The sequence below is a fragment of the Tenebrio molitor genome, chromosome 2, assembly GCF_963966145.1.
Source record: "Tenebrio molitor chromosome 2, icTenMoli1.1, whole genome shotgun sequence".
NCBI lineage: Eukaryota > Metazoa > Arthropoda > Insecta > Coleoptera > Tenebrionidae > Tenebrio > Tenebrio molitor.
In genome coordinates, this window is record NC_091047.1 from 13,935,697 (window position 1) to 13,955,714 (window position 20,018).

The window sequence follows — 20,018 nt, forward strand, 5'->3', positions numbered from 1 at the left end:
TGAGTGATCCCCGCACAGTGCTAGTGTACGGGCGCTTTTTGGGGATATTATTCATCTTAAGTTTTTGTCACCGAGAGTTTTTCTCGTTCAAATGACATTCGAATTTAAAATCAAAAATACAAAAATACAGTTGTATCACTACACAGCATAACGCTGTATTCAGTACCCATCGTTTTAGAAAGAAAATATGAACTTACTGTAGTCAATCTTAACTCTAAAATCATGTCTAAAATGATAATTGCAGGATTTGACCCCTGCCTTCTAGATTCCTCCTATTCTAGTCAATCTAGTCTTCTTGGTGTCGATTCGCCTAGCTTTTGCCCTGAGGCACGACTGATGTAGTGCAATTTTTGTATTTTTTCCAGGTTGTTACGAAAGCTCCCGTAGGATGAAGTCCAACCTGTATTTATAGTTACCGTTAAAATTTGGCAAGTTAATTGTAGGTAATTTAGTATCGGTAGCGTTATTGCTAGACTGCATTGTTCCGCGCTTGAGAATTTCTTCTGTGCACATGTTATTGCCTCGTAATATGTACTCCGATTCGAATGTGTCTCGTAGATCTTCGTTTTCTTGGTTATTTTTTAAATGCAATTTGTTAAATTTTTCAAGCAAGGGTCAAGTCTTGTACTACCTACTCAAGTTTCTAATGCTGTTAGTATGATTAAAATTTTTGACAAATTTAATAAAACGATTTGCTGACGATTATCAGTTGGCGCTCGTTACTCTAAGCGTCGATCAAATCGGTTACCTATTGCTGTTCTGACTCTAGCATTTTTCTTTTTTTATCAAACCGCGGAAGAGCTGATACACGGGGGATTATTAGTAAGATTGCCGAAAATATGAGGAACTACTGTTACATTTTAAAAATTCGAATCGTTCTCGAACATTCGATCACCGTGTGTACGACTCGCGGCGATTTCCGTTTTCCGCCGAAAACGAAAAAAGTCCCACTTGAGAAGGGCGAAATTATAAAACGAGGGAACCAGTGGCCTTTTCAGTCTTCTGTCTTTGGTCAGATCTGTGCCGGAGTGCGAAAGGGGCTGAAAGGATTAGTGGTTGAGCGGGGAGGGTGCGGGAAGGTCGAGGGTCCGAAGAGGGTGAGGCTAGAAAGAGAGTCCAGGGAATCCGAACCCAGACGCCGAGGAGCGGAAAACGAACGCCGCGCCGTAGAGCTGAGTCCATTCCACGCCCGGATTTTGTCGTCCTCCGTGGTCCCGAGGAAGTTCCCGAAGAACGACCGGAAACTCCAGAGACGTCAACTACCCCGTGACGACCAAGGCTAGAGTGATAGCTTTAAGTTATAGTTTCGAGAAGCCGGACGTTTTTCTTTTTTTTTAATTTTATTGTTCAAATCTCGTCTCTCACCGGATTGATTGTCCCGGTATCTTCGAGACATCCATCCGGAAGGCGAGCACGCCGTTTTCGAGTACGACCTTTTTTTATATAGGGATTGTGTTATCGGTCTGTCGGCGACCTCGCCTGCAAGCGGCCAATTATACCGATACTTATAGCAAAATAAACTTCTCATCTTTGATCTTTTAAAAGTGTTTTATTGCAGAACAAAATCAATCAGATCATTTACAAATTTGGGAGAGTCTCATACGGAAAAAGCGGCAAAAACCACTCTGGCAATGCTGCATTTCCTTTAAAAAGAGGTAAAATTGTAGTTTTAATCGTTTCAATTGTTAAATTTCGATTTTGAGACAGATCTGTTAAACATTTGATAATCTTTTTCATTTGTGATGGTTGATCTTTAAAATATATTTGCAACTTTTTCATAAATCTATCCATATCGTTCAACATAAAATATGGCATAAGTTGACCAACTTTGTGGGCTTGGATGCTTGTGAGAAAAAGGAGAAATTCTTCTGCTAATTCCTTATACGTAGGAAAAAGAACTGATTGTACATTTTTATAGAGACCCACTAAATCACCATTACTACTTTCATTATGATGTCCTAAAATATCTATTATTTTGTTGTAATCATCTGTGATTAAGGTTTGGTCCAATTTATGAAAGAGAGAATCTGCAAAAACTTAAAGACAAATATTAATTAGTTCATTAAATGTAACAGAACATCTTTAGTACTTTCTGTTTTTTGATTTTGTACTTCAGAATCTTCGGGAGTGGCCATGACTAGATTAGCAATAAATTCTCTTAACTTAGCACGTTTATTTTCAGGACTTGAGGGCTCTTTTTTTGGTACACTCTTAACTGCAGAATTTGCTATCGTTACTTCATGAATATCAAGATTATCCTACAAACCAATGATTAAAAACCTGTAAATATGTGCCATTAAATAACCTTTTCTGTTACGGTAGTGGTACTATTATTAACAGCTGTGCTGGTAGTAGTTTCATTTTGAGAACTAGAGCAACATTCACGTATACCTTCAAAGCAATTTTGTTCTTTCTTGCTGCTTCCATTCACATCATTTCTTTTTGAAATGGTTTGCCGTGGATCCAAATTATTTTTATTTTCTATGTAGTTCTCTGTATGTTTTACAGAAGTTACTCCAATACTGGGCACATTGGGTAAAATTAATAAAATGGTTTGTTTATTACTCGGAGTCTAAAATTTAAAAATAAACAAACAATATACATACAATTATCTAAATCGGAATGGGGAAATTAACTCTTATCCATGCACTTTTCACACCACTGGTAAAAAATTGGCATAATTAATTTGGTTTTGTTGAAATGACAACTGTGGTCAAAATTACTCATCATCAGTGTTAGGACAGAATAGTACCGGGCAGTCGACCAGTACAACTTTGCGTAATCCCTCGCTCGCACATAAACACGATTCGGCTGGTTCGCCTGTTATTTAAAGTGCAGGGCTTCCAGCGACAGTGTAAAAAAATTATATGATTATATGACTTTGGCTACTATAAATATGACTAAAGTATGTATAAATATGACTTAAAAATAAATTAGGACCATATTTTTTTGTCTTCAAGTTTATTTGATTTAGAATAAAAAAGAAACCGTAATATTAACAATTATAATAAAATAACATTTTTAATTTACAATGCGAAAATTTCCGATAATAATGCGGAATCTGGAAAAGTGCCCCGAATGCTTGCAGCGTTTCCACGTTGAATGGCAAGGGAAATCCTCTCAAAAAGGAATTTCTTAGATTTTGAATCCCCTGATTCCGCGATAAGTCGGTCTCCGATGACATTAATGAAATCTATTGTTTCTTTGCACCAAGGGCCTAAGGTTTCAAAGGCTAAACCTTTAAATATGTAGTTTGACAAAATAATTGAACTATATTTATTATGTTTGCGTTTGCAAGCCATTTCAGCGGCAAAACCTGAGACTTCAGATGTTTTCAATACGTAACTGTCTGCAAGTGTATCTACAACAGTAACGTCCCAAACCAAAATTCTTCTAACAAAATATAAAAAGGAATTCTTTCTTCCGTTTTTTAATAAACGAATTGATTAAAGCACTTTTGCGTTTATTAAGGCTAATTTTTTTGGTTTCAGCAGCATCTTTGGTTTCCATATTTTTGATTTGCTGATAACCTTCCAAAAGACCTTTGGCTACTCTGACCTCTACTAGGTCTCCCTTCTCAATTGCAGAATCAAGTCTCTCACTAGCTTGCTGTAATATAGAACAGGCAGCTTTATTTTGTTGGAGGACATTGCTTTCTCGCGTTTTTAATTCACTCTCCAGAGCTTCCAAAGATTTTGATTCAGTAACGACGACTTCAACTGATGTTTGAATGGATTTTAATTGATCTCTTAAATGCTCTTCCTCACAAATTCTTTTCTTTGCTCCCTCATTCTCCAGATATCCTTGATAACTTTTGTGGGCTAAAGTTGCCATTTGAATCAGCTTCTTTGAGATTCGGGTCTGTTTTCATACATTGCGAGACCATCAATAATATTCAACCGGGCATTCAAAGTCCTACATAAGAGCCCAGTCTTATCATCAGTTAGAATTCTCTTCGATGTTGAAAAACCTCTCTCCACATCAGCGCTTCCATGAGATAAAGACAAAACCGCCTTGACCACTTTCGTGATATTAGCATATTTTAGAGTGATGTCATCTGCATGTTTAATTTGGAAAACGTCTTTCCAAAATTTTTCGATGCAGTTACCTTCACCACACGTCTGATAATTAATTACACATTTTTCACATTTCAAAAGAGACCACTCATTTGTAAGTAGAGTGTTATTTATGTCCATTAAAGGTAATTTCTCTGCTATTGCTTGGACATGACGTTCACTAGAGATTTTAATTTGGTGTGGTTGCAAAATACGGCAATATTTTAAAAATGAGCTGTCGTTAATAGATGACTTTTTAAGAATATGTTTGGCCACTGCAACATTATGGTCTCTTACACCTTTGTAAAAAGTAACGCGATCCAATTCTTTAAACTCCGGATTATTAAAAACCTTTCTGGTATTCACTCCAATGTTGATCTCTTGAAGAGGAAGGTAGTTACCAACATCAAAAATTTTAGCTTCCGAGTCATTACGTATATCAAAAGAAATATTATTCTTGAAAATCTTCGCAACAATGGTGTTAAACAAATTTAACAACTCATCTTACAAAATCTGTATTAGAGGTTCATCTTTTTGAAAAAATCGAGTAAAATGGGTAATAGTTGAAGTACTTTCTACAATGAAATGCAATTTTGGTTTTAAACATTTGTCTGCCAAAGCTATGGTGATAGCTTTGTATTTTGGCGTACTGGTCAATTGCTTCCTTTTGGACGGAATGTAGTTTTTTGCTCACGATTCTTTAATGTGTAGAACAAAATAAGTAGGAAGGTAAAAAATATGATCAAAGTCATATTTATTCCCAGTTTTCATCAAAAATATGACAAAAAATGACATCTAACGTAAAATATGACCAAATATGACAAATATGACTCGCTGGAAGCCCTGAAAGTGAACCAGCTGAATCGTGTTTATATGTGAGCGGGGTATTACGCAAAGTTGTACTGGTGGACTTGTCCGGGACTACTCTGTCCTAAGACTGCTCATCACGGTTGTTGTTGAATAACGTGTTTCATCACCTTCAACTTGGCAGCGTACGGAAAGTTCTGATCAAATTTTCAATTAATTTTATTTCGAAAACGAACTTTTATGGTTTAGCACTTCTACTCATCATGACCAATTACCGTTCTTCCTTTGTACGTGTATTTCAAAAACATCATGTGTAATACACATAGAAAGTTGTTGTTAGTTGTAAGTTTCGTGTGTTAAAATAATTTGTAGGTACTTTGAAAGCCTACTCTAGGCTTGACATTTTGGTCGTAAAGACCAGAAAGAAGAAAAATTAATTCTGGATTCTCCGTTCCAAATCTGTTCACAAAACCTGACAGGGTGAGGATGACGCTACTATTATTTAAATACTAAATATGCTCAAAGTAAAACGAAAAGTGAGTGATTGGGTAAAAGGTAAATCTTCATGAACTGCTACATCATCTCGCTGATATAAGGTATGGTTATAGAAAACAAAATTTCTGAAAACGTGCGGCGTAGCTGCTTAATTTTTTTGTTGAATTCAAATTACTATCTTTGATAAACAACAATTTTTTAATTTTGTGATATTACTAACCTGGTAATTTGGGTACAGGTATTCACGCCATTGATAAGGAAGAGATTCTACACTTCTTTTACATGGTGGCACTATGCTATTTTCATCTAATGGGGTAACATAATGAACTACTGGTGGCGCCTTTTTAGTACGATAGAAATATTTTATAGGATTCTCTTCACTAGTGGGACGTTTTCTCTTAATAACATGCTGTCTCATTTTTGATGGACTCACATGAGGCATTAATAATATATGTATCAAGTGCCAAACATGTTCCATGTTAACTTTTTTCCATTTTGTTAAATGGAAGGGGTCATTCTTTAAATAATAAAGTGCCTGCTCTATGAAAAGAGCCATTAAACTAAAAACATATGTTTCATTTCAATTAAAGGATATTATTGAAAAGCCTCACTTTTCTTCTGAGTGGGTAAAAAAATAATATGCAGTTCTTGTAACTTTTGTGGATCTAAATGGAATTCTTGGAAGTAAATTAGGATAAATGAAAACTTTACTGTTAGAGATAGTTTTTAGAAGGAGAGGTGGAAAAGTCACAATATAAGTGGTGCCAGTTCCCCTTGCCTGTATCCTATGAGTAACATGAATTAAAAAAAAATTCAATAAAAAACTTTGTTACTTACGATTCTGCCATAACTTTTTCCACATATCTACAATTTAACTAATTAAATCAGTTTTTATCATTATTTTTACTTACTCTTTACACTCTAAAACTTCTTTGCTACTGGTTGCAAATAATTGCTCCCAGTTTTCAATCAACTCTATTGCACCATTTAAATTCATTGCATGATATATAGATGCTTTTTTACCTTCAGATTCCATTTTTATGTTGATCTAAAAAAAATTTTATAAAGTACTTATATACTTCTTAAAATTTTTATATCATAATTTACAAGCATTTTTTTAAACTTCATGGCCAAATCTGAAAATTCTGGATTTTCATATGCCAGTAAAAAATTATGTGTCAACATTTGTACATGCTGCCTCATTTGTTGAGCTAAAATGGGAATTTGGTCCTCACTAATTAAAATACTTTGCTCATTTTCTACACCCAACACTACATTTACTTCTGGAGGTTGCTCAAAATGTTCTTGTAATTCTTCTTTACATAACATATCAACTTCTAATTCTGTTTTTGGTGGTGATGCCCATGATAAATTATTTGGTTCTATCTTTATTGACAACAATGGCCTATGAAGATATCAAAGTATTATTTAAAGAATTCAAATAAAAAGTTAGCTCACTTTGTTTCCGTTTTTATGTATAATGGTTCATGTAAAAGTTCACTGTCATCTAGATTTTCAGCTAATATATCTTCCTTGATAAAGACTTCTTCTTTTATTACGCTCCCTTCTAAATTTTCTTTTACATCTTTTTCAATATATTCAATAAAGTTTTCATCAACTGCTTCAAGCTCTATCTTGATTCTCTTTTTTGGTTTGAGATTACCATCAGTAGAATTTTCATCAACCAAGTTGCTTTCCATGTTTTTCAAGAAGACACATTAAAATTATCTTACATTTAATAACTACCTACTCCTTTCTTTTAGGAACTCTAATTTTCGTCTTAAAACAAGTAGCAAGTCTCTGGTGTATATGTCCCGTATATGTCCTCAAAATTAAGAAAATGAAAACAACCTTTCAAAACTTAACCTCAACATTTAAAAATGTTTAGTTACTTTTTTGCGTCGTCCGCGCTGATAGAAACAAGACTAAAGTTAGTAACTATTATAAAGGAGGTATACTTCGTCCAGTGAGCGATTGGGAGATTTTAAATTGTAGACTTGTATCCCAAGAACCCAACACTACAAAATGCACTAAAATACATTAATTAGAGCATAATTTCAGGGCAAAAAAATGTTACTGCTTGAAGGTAAATAAATAAATAATTTGCGCTAGGGAGTATTTTCTCTGCGTAGAATTTAACCAATCTTTCGCTGGACAAACTATATCAGCGCAGACGCCGTGTTAAAGCTACCAATCTCTAAACATAAAATATGAAAAATACGAACCCAAGCATAAAATTCAAAGGTATAATTATTTTCAACAAAATAATTTGAAAAATTGACGAGATTTGCAAATATGTAATATAGTTGTCAACTAGAGTCAAATTTGATGATATATTTAAATACCTCTGATTTGAATTACTCTTTTTGTTGTTGGGCGAATGGTAAACCTGTACAAAACGTCACAAAATTAAATGGCGTCATTCCGTCATTGTCATTGAAGTGGTGACAGCTGTAAAATGAAAACAAACTCGTAGAGAGACGTGTTCTGCGTAAAACAGTGATCAGCAAAAAATGATCTTTTTTATCATTTGAAATAATTTTAAGCAACGAAATGGCGTCAGTGAAAGTAGCAGTAAGAGTACGACCCTTCAACCAAAGGTAATTTTAAAAATTTAGAATAACATGGTTCGATGCACAACACAAAGAGCAATGAACTTATTATATTTTTACGTTTTAGGGAACTTGATATGGATACGCAATTAATCATTCAAATGAACGGAAAGACTACAGGAATATTAAATTCCAAGGTAACTGGTACCTCTTGTCACACAATTATAATACACTTTTATTTTTGAAGGCAAATACTAGAGATGAGAACATCAGGCATAAAGAGTTTACTTTTGATTATTCCTATTGGTCACATGATGATAATTCACCAAATTTTGCTTCCCAAGAAAGAGTATATAGTGACTTAGGCACAGAGGTTGTTGATTGTGCTTTTGAAGGATATAATGCATGTGTCTTTGCTTATGGACAAACTGGTAGCGGAAAAACTTACACCATGATGGGCTCACCTGTAAGCATTTTACTCCAATTTAATAGTCTTAAATTAAGATTGTTTTCATCCAGGAAAATCAAGGCTTAATTCCAAGAATATGTAAAGCTTTATTTGACAGAATGATTGAAAATTCTAAAAGAGGTACAACACACAGAGTTCAAGTTAGTTATTTAGAAATTTATCAAGAAAGAGTAGCTGATTTATTAAGAGGTCGGGACAATACATCACTGAAGGTTAGAGAACACCCTAAAAAAGGCCCTTATGTGCAAGGCTTAACTACATGCTTGGTGACAAATTACAGCCACATCCAGGAATGCATGAATAGGTGAGTTGCATAATAGCTGTTATTAATTAATGATGTGAACCATATTTTTCAGAGGAAATTCACATAGAACAACAGCTGCCACAAACATGAATGATGTAAGCAGTCGTAGTCATGCAATTTTTACTATAACTTTTGTTCAAGCAGGTTATTGTGATGGTGTTCCTAGTGAGACAGTTTCAAAGGTATTTCATTAATTTTTAGTAGGGGATTTTGTAACTTTTTTTTTAACATTTATGTAGATTCATCTAGTAGATTTAGCAGGTAGTGAACGAGCAGATGCTACAGGAGCAACAGGTCAGAGATTAAAAGAAGGTGCACATATCAACAAATCTCTTGTTACTCTTGGTTCTGTGATATCAGCACTAGCTGAATTGTCAGTGGAAACAAGTGGGCAGAGAAAATCATTTTTTATTCCTTATCGAGACTCCGTCCTCACTTGGCTTTTAAAGGATAGTTTAGGGGGTAACTCTAAAACAATTATGATAGCGGCGATCAGTCCCGCTGGTATAGCATTCCATTAATTTACTATCGAATACATTGATAGGTATTGGTATTTGTAGATTGTAATTATGGAGAAACCCTCAGTACTTTACGATATGCAAATAGAGCTAAAAATATCATCAACAAACCTACAGTCAATGAAGATCCTAACGTTAAACTTATTAGAGAATTGCGTAACGAAATTAGTAAACTTAAAGCTCTTATGTTTAGTGAGCAAAGATCTGACATGTTGGCGCAGTTGCATGAGAAAGAAGCTAGGGAAAAGGTGAGTGTACTTGTTAGTTGTTTTAGAGGACAAATACACAATTTTATTGTTTTAAGGAATTGACTGAGGAATGGGCTGGAAAATGGCGTGAAGCTCAAGCAATACTCAGGGAACAAAGAGCACTAGGTTTAAGAAAAGCTGGACCAGGTGTTGTTTTAGATTCAGACAGACCTCATTTGGTAGCAATTGATGATGATCCACTCAGCACAGGCGTCACCCTCTATCATCTTAAGGTATCACGTCAATATTTTTTAAAATGCAGTGTGATACTTTTGTGATAAAAACCTTGAAAACCTCAGGAAACTGTTTAAAAAAATGTGCTTGTATAATTTGGAGTGTTACGATCAGTGATTGTTTTGTACTGATATTTTATTGATAAGAAAACAATTTTTTATTGAAGATGAAAATGAAAAAATAAATGTTTCTTTTTAATTTTGGAGGAAGGACAAACTACTATAGGAACTGAAGATGCTGACTTCAAACAAGATATAGAGTTAAAAGGCGCTGGTATGGAGACGCATCATTGTACTATCACATTCGAAAATGGTGTAGCAACTCTGATTCCTAGTCAAGGAGCATACGTCATGCTCAACAATGTACTTATTGAAGCTCCAGCTAGACTGTCTCAAGGTTGTATAATTTTTCTTGGTAAAGCTCACGTATTTCGGCAAGTAGATAAATATTTGATATTCAAAACGATAACAATTGTTAATTGCAGCTTCAACGATCCAGCTGAAGCCGCCGAATTGCGCAAAGGTGAGCGTACTTACAATCTGTCCCGTCTGAGTTTGTTGAGTTGGTCGACACCTGACTTGGCGATATCTATGGAAAATTTACAACCGTAGGTGACTTTATAATCAAAAAGCATTTTTTCCATCGGTTGTTTTAGCAGTCAAGATGATGAGAAAAATGAAATTGAAATTCAAAGACTCAACTTGGAGAAGGAGAAGGAAGTATTTGAGAGAGAACAGGAAGAGTTCGAGAAAAAGAGAAGATTATTGGAAAAAGCGCAAGAAAGATTAGAAGCTGAAAAAGCATTAATGCAAAAGGAACATGCTCAACAGGTGTGCATAACACGATTTCAATTTTCTTTTCAGCCTTATTTGTAAATTTATAATTTTCTGAATGTCGCCACAGACCCGTCAGTTGCAAGAAGATTGGCGTAGTTTAACGGTACAACAAACACAACGTGAACTAGAACTGAAAGAAAAAGAGAAAGAATTAATAGCGCGAAGAGAGGAATTGGAGCGTGAACGCCTTAAAATATCGGGCGAAGTATGCAGAACGTCTTCTTTTTATTTCTTTTTGTTTTATTTTGCTTTCTTGTCACAGATAAACCATGAATTCGAACAGTTGCAAGATTTTAAAACCGATTTCGGTATTAAGTTGAATAATGCTTGCCAATTTATTACTTCACACGCGAACGATTTTATTTTTCCTAATCCCCAAGCCAAAAGAATCTTTCAGGTATTTTCCTTGGTTTTTTTCTTTTATTTCGTTAATTACTGCAGTATTAGACTGAATGTAAAACTACAATTATTTACAGGAACTCGTGTTGAAATCTGAAAATAGCTCTCTAACTGATGCCGAATCTGATATTTTAGTTGACGTATTAAACAATGTCAAAGGTCCTTCACTAATTCAAGACTTGGTCATCCAACATGTAAATTTGGTCGTGCGAGGGTGTAGCAATATGTTTAGTGTGTTTTATTATTTTTTCAGAGAAGAGAGTTAGCGGAGCTTCAGGCTGAATTAAATAAGCGAGTCGATGCACTCTCTGAACGACGAAAAACCGTGGAAATGCTGGATAAAAAGCTACTAGAGCTGGTTGATCAACAGGCCTCACTCGATATCGGCACACAAGATGATCACTTGCATGATCTAAAACTGTCACTTGCCTCACGCACAAAAGAAGAACTTGATAAGATCGAGAAAAAGAAACAAGGGTATGTGTTGTGGTAGAGCATTTTTTTGGAATTGATTGTGAACTTCAACAGATTAAAATTGAATTTGAAAAAGATTAATTCGATTGATAGTCCGGATTCTTGCGAAACAGTTTACACGAGCAGTTTAGAAAAAGGGAGTACGTTGAGTAGCGACACGTATCATACAGCAGCTAGTGTTTGTTCTCCCCATTTAATAAATAATTTAGATTGTCTTATGAGTGATAGTGGGGTGGAACTGCGGCCTTCTCCGCGGGTTCAGGATGAAAGTGATTTGTCTAGTAATGAGGAATATAAGGTTAGTCGTAAAGTGCAGTAATTTTTATCTTATCATTGTGATGATTTGTTTAGGTGATAAGTGATTCACAGTCGACGAGTTCGATTGAAAATCACTCTCCTGTCATCAGAAAGAAACGAAAAGATACGGAAATCTTACGCCGGCTAGCTCAAAAGTTAGCTCAACAGAAACAAGTTATCATAAAAAGTTTAGATGCCGGTTGCGCCAAGAGCCAGTTAGATGCTCAGATCGCTGTGAGTTAATTTTTTTTTCTTCTCGTGACACCAACTAATACGTGGTGTAGATTTTGCAGGGGTTACAAAGACAATACATGTCGCTCAAATTTGGTTCTTCTTCGGTTCTTTCGCCCGCAGCTGAACACCCACTGCAGGATGTCGACAGTGCAAGTCCAAGTCCGATTAAACCGTTACACACTGGATCCACTTCAGCGCTTTACTCTCCAACCCTCCAGGTATGAAGCATTTTAATTAAAGTTTATTTCAAATGAAAACAATCGGCAAAAATTGAAAACACCAATTTTTTTTAAACTAAGTGTTTGCTCATTTGTTACTGAAGGGTACTAACAATACGATATTACATAAATTTTTATGAAATCACGTTATGATGATAATCTGCGAAATCCGGCTCGAAGGACCAAAATGTTGCGCGGGAATCAAAGACGGATAATTAATTCTATGTTTATTGAACGTACACTTGATATTTGCCGATCTCTCGCATACAAAAATAACGTAAGGCTTGATTTGTTGCTGTCAAGCTCTGAATTATAAGTGAGTCCGTATTCTAAAACTACGACTACATAGAACATATGTAACTACGAGGCGGGGGGTAGGCTGACAGATGACCAACGCCTCAACCCTAGTTCAGGTAAACTGAATAATATTTTTTGTAATTTGCCTCCATTTTGATTCTCTAATAGACATAGTAACGAACGCGACGTCATCATCTGGGATGTCCTTATAGCCATTATTTCACGGAACATTTAACGAAAATTTTTAGGTTGGCATAGCTTGATCCGTCATGCGTGTCAGTTTAAATTACAAAATGTGCAAAGAATTATTTATCAGGATTTATCAGGCAACAAATTCGCGACCGTATTTTTGGCAATTTCACGTATTTCAGCGGGCGTACATGAAAGATTATTTTCCACATTCGTGTTTTGTGACAGAATTTGGATAAAACAAAAGGCGACTTTGAAGACTTGATCAAATTTTCACTTTTAAAATTAAGACATTACCAACCGCCACAAAAATCCCTAAATCGAGAAAAGTAAACATTTTTGTTTAAAAACGACTTAAAAATGGCAAATTACAAAAAATAATATAAAAAACCCGTTTCATAAGACCTTGAAGCACTCATTCTTTAAAATAACTCGTGGCACGCCACTCGTTTTTTAATCTTGAATTCGTGCTTCAAGACTGCTCTTACGAAACTTGTCTTTTAATATACTATTAAGGCCCAGTATTTCAGTGCAGGGTTAACTTTTGGGTTTGCAAAACGCGGTTAAATTTTAACCCAATTATTAACCTTGTATGCGTATTTCAGTGCTTAGTTATGGGTTAAAGTATTTAACCAACTTTTTCTTAATGTTGGCAGTGCTTTCGGCAGACATATTCGAAAAGCTCGTAGCCAGTCGTAGCGGACAGGTGTAGAATGCTGCCGTTTGCTGTCAGCTGTGACAGTATTTAACCCACGTGTAGAGTTGTTTTGGTTAAAGAGTGAGGTGTTTTTATTCAAAAATACATACCTATTTTTTTATAATGGAATTTTACAACAGATACCGACTTTTGGATGAGATATGTATATTAAAAAACAGAAAATAATTATAAATATTAATGTAACAATTAAAAAAAAAAAAAAAAATCTTCTAGCTCTTTTTAATTCGGGGAAAATCAGAATTTATATAAAAATTTATGAAACACAAGGTACGGGCATACTATTAAATAAAATAATCTTTTATTAACAAAAAATAATTCTTTTACAATACTGTAAACTATAATAAAAAAGTATCTATTCAAGTAAAAATAAATAATACCTATTGTAAGATCAAATTAAATTGAATTTCACAATTAACATTTTAATGTAAATACAATGCTTATATCAAACTCTAATTTTTGGATCTTCGACGACTGTCCATTTTCAAACTTTCATTTGGCGCCCCTTCGAAATGCGAAATAGCCGTTATAAGTGCTAATTTAATATTAAACTTGCCAAAACAGAAAAATAAATAATTCTGCACCGCACTTTTGGCACGAGTAGTGCGCATGTCTAACCGAGAAAAAGCAGGTTAACCCACCCCTATCCCCTGGGTTAACTTTCCAGTTAAATTTAACCTTGATTAGAACCAACCCGACACCGAAATACCCCTAACCAGGTAATTTAATAGTTAACCATTTTTATTTGGTTTAACCCACGACTGAAATACCGGGCCTAAAATTACTATTTAAAACCAGTTTAACTAAACACCGTTTACGTTATGCCAAAACAACGTGAATGCATTTTATGTATCTGTTCCTAAAATTTCAAACTGATTTAACAAAGAAACAAACAAAATTCAAAACCGTCTCTGATAAACAGACAAAGCAATTAGGTAAGTAGGTGTAATAAATAAACTTTTGATGGTCTCATTTAAACGGTCCTTCGTTGTAGGATTATTGAACTAATAACCAAAAAGGGATAAACTATTTCAAACATCGAAATTTGGTTTTTCAACTACTAAATCATTTAAAAAATTTATATTAAGATTCCTGTAATGTTTGAAATTTGTACACAGTACACAGCATTAAAGCTTTAGGAAGTTGGAAAAATATAACTGTTCTTGTTTTAATTAGGTTCAAAGCCACAGGTTGTTGCCGTACCACAATTACAGCCTCCACAGATCAATGCCCTCTATTGCCACAGGTAAAAGAGTAAATTTTGAATCAGCGTGGCTCTCATCCAAAACGTACGTCATTTTCAGAGACCGACAGTGACGCAATCGTCACCATCAGTAGCTATTGCATAAGAGGTGCCGGAAGTAAAACACATTACGAGTACGAGGTTCGGATTTGTACGAGTGACGAACATTGGAGCATCCTACGCAGATACAGCCGTTTCAGAGATCTGCACATCGCAATGAAAGCGCGATACGGAGACAGAGTCGCCTCAATTCCCTTTCCATCCAAGCAACTTTTTGCCAATTGTGAAACAGTAGCCAAATCGCGCAAACGCCAATTAGAATTTTATTTGCGTCGACTCATAGATACCTGCAAAAATCATCCGTCTTGTCCATTGGCGTACGGTGGTCCAGTTACCAAAGCGGCCTTAATTAGTTTCACGCCATTTTTCCGAAAAGGCGTTTTCGAGAATGGAAAGTACGGAACATCTTGATTTTTTCTTTTCTCTTTTAGAGAACACTTGGGTATATCGGATGTCTATGTTAAATAATAGCCAGTTTTTCCTGTGACACTACACTTCTTCTTTATTATTGCTAATTTATTATTAATTGTTTAATCTGTTAGTTAATTAGTTTTAAGAACGCTGGAAGTATTTAACAATCTTTTAAGTTATTATTTGTGTTTTTACTCTTAACGAGACATTGGACAAGTCAAAAAATAGGTAATACAAACTTGGTCTTTTGGGCTGCTCTATTTAGGATTTCTAATAATTATTTAATACGCCTAAAAACTATTCCGCTTGGTTGGGACAAAATAAGCTTTAAAATGTACCAAAAATGGTTCGATGTATTATGTATAATAATGTAAAACGGGTTCATAGATTTGAAATGACTTCCTGAACAAATGTAAAATCGTGTTGAGATTTGATGCTTCAATAAATAACGGTAGATAGGAATATAAAATCTACTTAGCAAAAATGTGATAATGATTTTTATAGTGTGATAAAATGCAATTCGTAGAATAATAGATTGAAATTAAATGCAATGGTTATTGATCTTTCTCAAAACGAGTATGTATTATAAAACTGTTGGTTGAGATTTGTTATTATATTTTTTTTAATGTGTAAAGTCTGTACAGTCTGAATTTTGTAAGATGCAATAAAGTTTCTAAAAGTACTACCGGTCGCGTTTTTTTAAATATTTTTTTGCGAATCAGTTTTTAATACGAGTAAATGAGTTACGAGAGGACATAATTAATTGTTAAACTATTCAAATATGCTAACAAAGGATGCCATAAATTCAAGGTTCGATGCAGGATATATAAAAATGCACGCTGTAATGCACAATAAACAGGATTTTGTGGGGTAAGGTCAAGTTTAGTGTCCTCACTGTCCTGGTACGGGGAATCGCGTGCGCCCTTGCCACAAGATAAAATATTTGCGGACTTATATCGACTTTCATAATATAACAAAATGTTGAAAAACATGTCTCAAGTAGAAAACCCTAAACCGAGCTCGGTTGCTGTTCGCTCTGCCCGAAGAAATATTTAAATGTGTTATTGGTGTTAACTTGCAAGGATAATAAAGTGATTAATTGAAATCCGTACGCACGCAACCATCCAACTGATTATATCCTGCAATTAAAACAGCATTGTTTGATTGGTTTCAGCAGGAAGGGAAATTGTTGCATTCGATCAACCCTCTCGTGCGCCACGTAATTACATCGCGCATACATTATAATGTGTTACGTGTTCTGACGTCGAACCGGAGTCAGTGCGGCGTGTTCTAAACCAAACAAGTATTTTTTTTAATTGTCAAAATAACGAATCTAAAATGACGTTTCACTTTAAAACCGAAGAGTACTACAACCGATTTATCGAACTGCAGGAAAAATTGAGAAAAAGGTAAGCGACTTCCTTTGTCTGCGCTTTGTTTGTATTGACGCTAAATTGGGTCAAACTATTATTTCAGCGAGGAAGAACGCCTAAAACTCGAAATGAAATTTAACGAAATGGTGCAAGTAACTAGAGAAGAGTAAGTAGTTTCTGTTTTTGAAACTGAATTACCTACTTTTGTATTTTTCAAGAGAACAAATGCACTATCGGAAATTGAGAGCGCAATACAAACGATTTCTAGAAGAAGACAGACGTCGACAAGATAGAAACGAACGAATTGCAAGAACTTTAGAAAGAATTGAAAGTCGAGTGGCGATGCTAGTGGCAAAAACAGAACGCTACAAATTGCTAAGGCAACAGTATCACACCTTTTTGGACCGGATTTATAAAGACAATGAAGTAAAGAAGCCTGAGGCTCCTTACGAACAGAAACAAAAACAAAGCGAAAAATCGAAACTTACCGACGACACGAATGACGTGGTACAGACGTATCTTCAGAACTTGTCGTCACAGAAACTGAGAGAGTTGTTGAAGAAGGAAGAAGATGCAAGGAACAGACTGTCGGGAACTATGACAACAAACCCAGATGACAACTATAGTCATGGGGACTTGTACACGTTTAGTGAGAACGAATCAAGACCCAACTATGCCAATTCGATAGCCGACGATATTATGAGTTCTATCTACCGGAGGAGTAGCAAGCCAGTTGAGAATACTAAGCACCGGCAACCGAGAGAATTCAATAATAATGTTAGTTGGCACCCCAAAGTTGAGACGAAAAGTTATCCGGATAATTATCAGAACACGTCGAAAATTGTTGCGGAGCAAAAACATTCAAACACAAGCAGTGATACGGAAGATTTTTCAGAAACAGATGAAGTTATATTCAAAAACTCGAATCAAGTCAACAAACCGTCAGGTACAAATGAGACAGAAGTAGGAAAAATTAAAGACGATTTACTGAACCAAGGATTGAGTACGATTAAAAAGATGGGTCGTGTTTTGGACGATCAAAAATTAAATGATTTTGCGAAACGTCCAATAGAGCAAAATAGCAATCAGAAAGGGAATATCGAAGATAAGAGTTGTTATATTGATAACAAAGAAGAGAAACAAGACTTCAACCGAGAGATCAAGGATAATGGAGTTAAGGAAGAAATACAAGCAGGAGTCCAGGATCATCAAAATATTGTAGAAGAGGATAAGGCTGGTTTGGGTGAGAATGTAAATCAGGAAAGAAAACAGATTTCGAATGAAAATAATCTGCTGCCGAGTTGTCAGCTGAACAGCGAAGAAGTTGTAGAACATGATCAGAATGAACTTTCTAATACGGGAGAAAAAGTTACAGCTGATGACGAAATAAAGGAAGAACAGTTTTCACAAAAGTTAGAATCAGAAGCAATGGAAAAAGTGACAACACCAGAACAAATAAAAGAGGAAGAGAAAGTCTTAAGTGTGGAATCAGAACCTACATCCGTGCTGCAAGAAAGTAGTATAAAGATTCATCCGACAGATGACAGAAATTTGAAAGCAGTTAAAGATGAAGGTGTCGATGATAAGCAGCCGCAAGAGCAAGTAGTACACCATGAAATGGAAGAAGAAAAATTAGTTTCTCCCCAAGAAGGTTATAAAGAGAGTGGAAAACAAGCGGAATTAGAAGGTGAGACCATTCAGTCAGAAGAACAACACAATTTGTACGATCAGACCCAATATGGCGAGAACGATCTAACTGCTGAACAGTATCAGCCTGGTGAAATCCAGCAGTATGATGACAATGGTCAACCGATTCAAATACAACCGTACGAACACGATCAAACTATACACACTCAGCAGTATGACGATAACGGCAAAGCTATTGACATGCAGCAGTACGATGAACATGGCCAACCTGTCGATATGCAACAGTACGACGAAAATGGCCAACCGGTCAATATGCAACAGTACGACGAAAGTGGCGAACCCATCCCAATACCTCAATATGACGGCGATGGTCAACCCATTCAAATGCAGCAATACGACGAAAGTCAATATTTGCAACAATTTGACGAAACGGGTCAATCTATTCAACATTACGATGAAAATTCTCAACCCATTCAACAGTACGACGAACAGGGTCAACCTCTGCAGCAACAGTATGCTGAAAATGCGCAGTACGATGAAAACGGTCAACTTATTCCTCAATACACAGAACAGTATGACGAGCATGGTCAATTAATTCAACAATATGACGAACAGGCCCAACTTATACAACAGTTTGATGAAAACGGCCAACCCATACAACAGTATGAGCAGCACATGATGCAGCAGTATGCCGACGGTCAACAGCCCTTCCAGCAGTATGATGAAAACGGCCAGTTGATCCAGCAGTATGACTATGGTCAGCCGCAGTATGACGAAAACGGTCAACTTGTCCAACAATACAATGAAAATGAAGCGCCATATGTGAATGAACAACAGTACTATAACCATCCATATTCGGAAAACCCCGACGAGGGAATTATTCAACAGGAACCGGCTTCTCAAGTCAGCGAACCAGAACCAGAGAAAGATCAAAATTTAGCTGCACCAGAAGAATCGAAAAAAGCGAATGTGATGGAAATGCTGGACACCGATACAGAAAGTGTGAAACAAGACACGAAGATTTCGCATGACAGCGATTTTGATTTCAGCAACGGCTAAATTATTAAATTGTAATAGCGCTACGCAGCAAGGTAATTCTATTGTCTCATTGTAATTAACTGAGATATACAAATACATTTGATTTATCTAATTCAATTTTGGCATGTTAGGTGGTAGTTTGTGACTAGAATAATTGTATAGCATATCGTTGCACTTAATTAAATTAGCATTGTAAATTATACCTATGAATCATTTATTTGAAATAAAATGAAAATTAGATGAACATCATTTTGATGTAATCACAGAGGACATTAAGTACAAAAGCGAATAAAATATTTACAAAAACAGTTTAAAACTTTGAAATGGTGGATTTTTTATGTACTAGTGTATAACTGTATAATTAATGACATTTGAAAAATGTCACCTTCGTCGTGAATTTATACGTCTTTATATCCCACTGGTTCCAAAAATAAAAGGTAAGTATTAATTCATGTCAACTAGATTCAATCTTTGACTGAAGGCCATGTGTTTCCAGAATATTGCATGTGTATATTTTTAGACTAATATTTTTACGCAGCAGTTCGGTGTGACTAATCCACTTTAAATCCCGATTTTATAAAATTTCTTATCATCAATGTTATTCATGTTATGTATCTATTATAAACCAAATGTTTACTTTAAACACATAATTAGGTAGATATCACATATTATTCGAGAAGGTCCATTTGGATAGCCAGCATGCCGGATAGATCGCCACGTTATCAGATTATCAAGAACAAATTGATAAAAAAATAGCTGTGTGATAGTTTAATTTAGCTGATGCGATGCTCGCGAACGTTCACCATGATGCGTTGTGACCTCGGGACTCGAATTATTTAATTAATTCAGATATTTTTTAATTGTGAACAATGGACATCGGAATAATTAACATTTTAATTGGCAAT

The 20,018-nt window shown here is 35.3% G+C and overlaps 3 protein-coding genes across 4 annotated transcripts; 2 read left to right on the forward strand and 1 right to left on the reverse strand.

The window, feature by feature from the left end:
• Window positions 1-1,529: 1,529 nt before the first annotated feature.
• Window positions 1,530-7,243, reverse strand: LOC138123650 (uncharacterized). Its single transcript, XM_069038430.1, has 9 exons — window positions 6,816-7,243; window positions 6,465-6,762; window positions 6,269-6,405; window positions 6,195-6,221; window positions 5,969-6,142; window positions 5,578-5,917; window positions 2,306-2,572; window positions 2,090-2,258; window positions 1,530-2,036 (listed from the first exon to the last, which is right to left on the reverse strand). The coding sequence occupies exons 1-9, from the start codon at window positions 7,055-7,057 to the stop codon at window positions 1,579-1,581; spliced, it is 2,112 nt and encodes a 703-aa protein (XP_068894531.1). The 5' UTR covers window positions 7,058-7,243; the 3' UTR covers window positions 1,530-1,578.
• A 502-nt stretch (window positions 7,244-7,745) lies between these two features.
• On the forward strand, window positions 7,746-15,737 carry Klp98A (kinesin-like protein 98A). 2 transcript variants are annotated; one of them, XM_069038419.1, is made up of 20 exons: window positions 7,746-7,957; window positions 8,037-8,106; window positions 8,157-8,375; window positions 8,429-8,682; window positions 8,735-8,864; window positions 8,922-9,186; window positions 9,243-9,448; window positions 9,505-9,681; window positions 9,889-10,115; window positions 10,167-10,289; window positions 10,338-10,512; window positions 10,586-10,723; window positions 10,781-10,915; window positions 10,995-11,111; window positions 11,171-11,394; window positions 11,446-11,689; window positions 11,743-11,922; window positions 11,973-12,140; window positions 14,518-14,587; window positions 14,646-15,737. In XM_069038419.1, the coding sequence occupies exons 1-20, from the start codon at window positions 7,911-7,913 to the stop codon at window positions 15,053-15,055; spliced, it is 3,579 nt and encodes a 1,192-aa protein (XP_068894520.1). In that variant the 5' UTR covers window positions 7,746-7,910; the 3' UTR covers window positions 15,056-15,737. The 2 variants fall into 2 exon arrangements, with proteins under 2 accessions (XP_068894520.1, XP_068894521.1); XM_069038420.1 differs by having other exon boundaries at window positions 10,341-10,512.
• Window positions 15,738-15,948: 211 nt separating this feature from the next.
• LOC138123647 (uncharacterized) lies at window positions 15,949-19,362 on the forward strand. Its single transcript, XM_069038421.1, has 3 exons — window positions 15,949-16,464; window positions 16,532-16,594; window positions 16,647-19,362. Exons 1-3 carry the CDS (start codon window positions 16,394-16,396, stop codon window positions 19,132-19,134), a joined length of 2,622 nt encoding a protein of 873 aa, XP_068894522.1. The 5' UTR covers window positions 15,949-16,393; the 3' UTR covers window positions 19,135-19,362.
• Window positions 19,363-20,018: the final 656 nt, after the last annotated feature.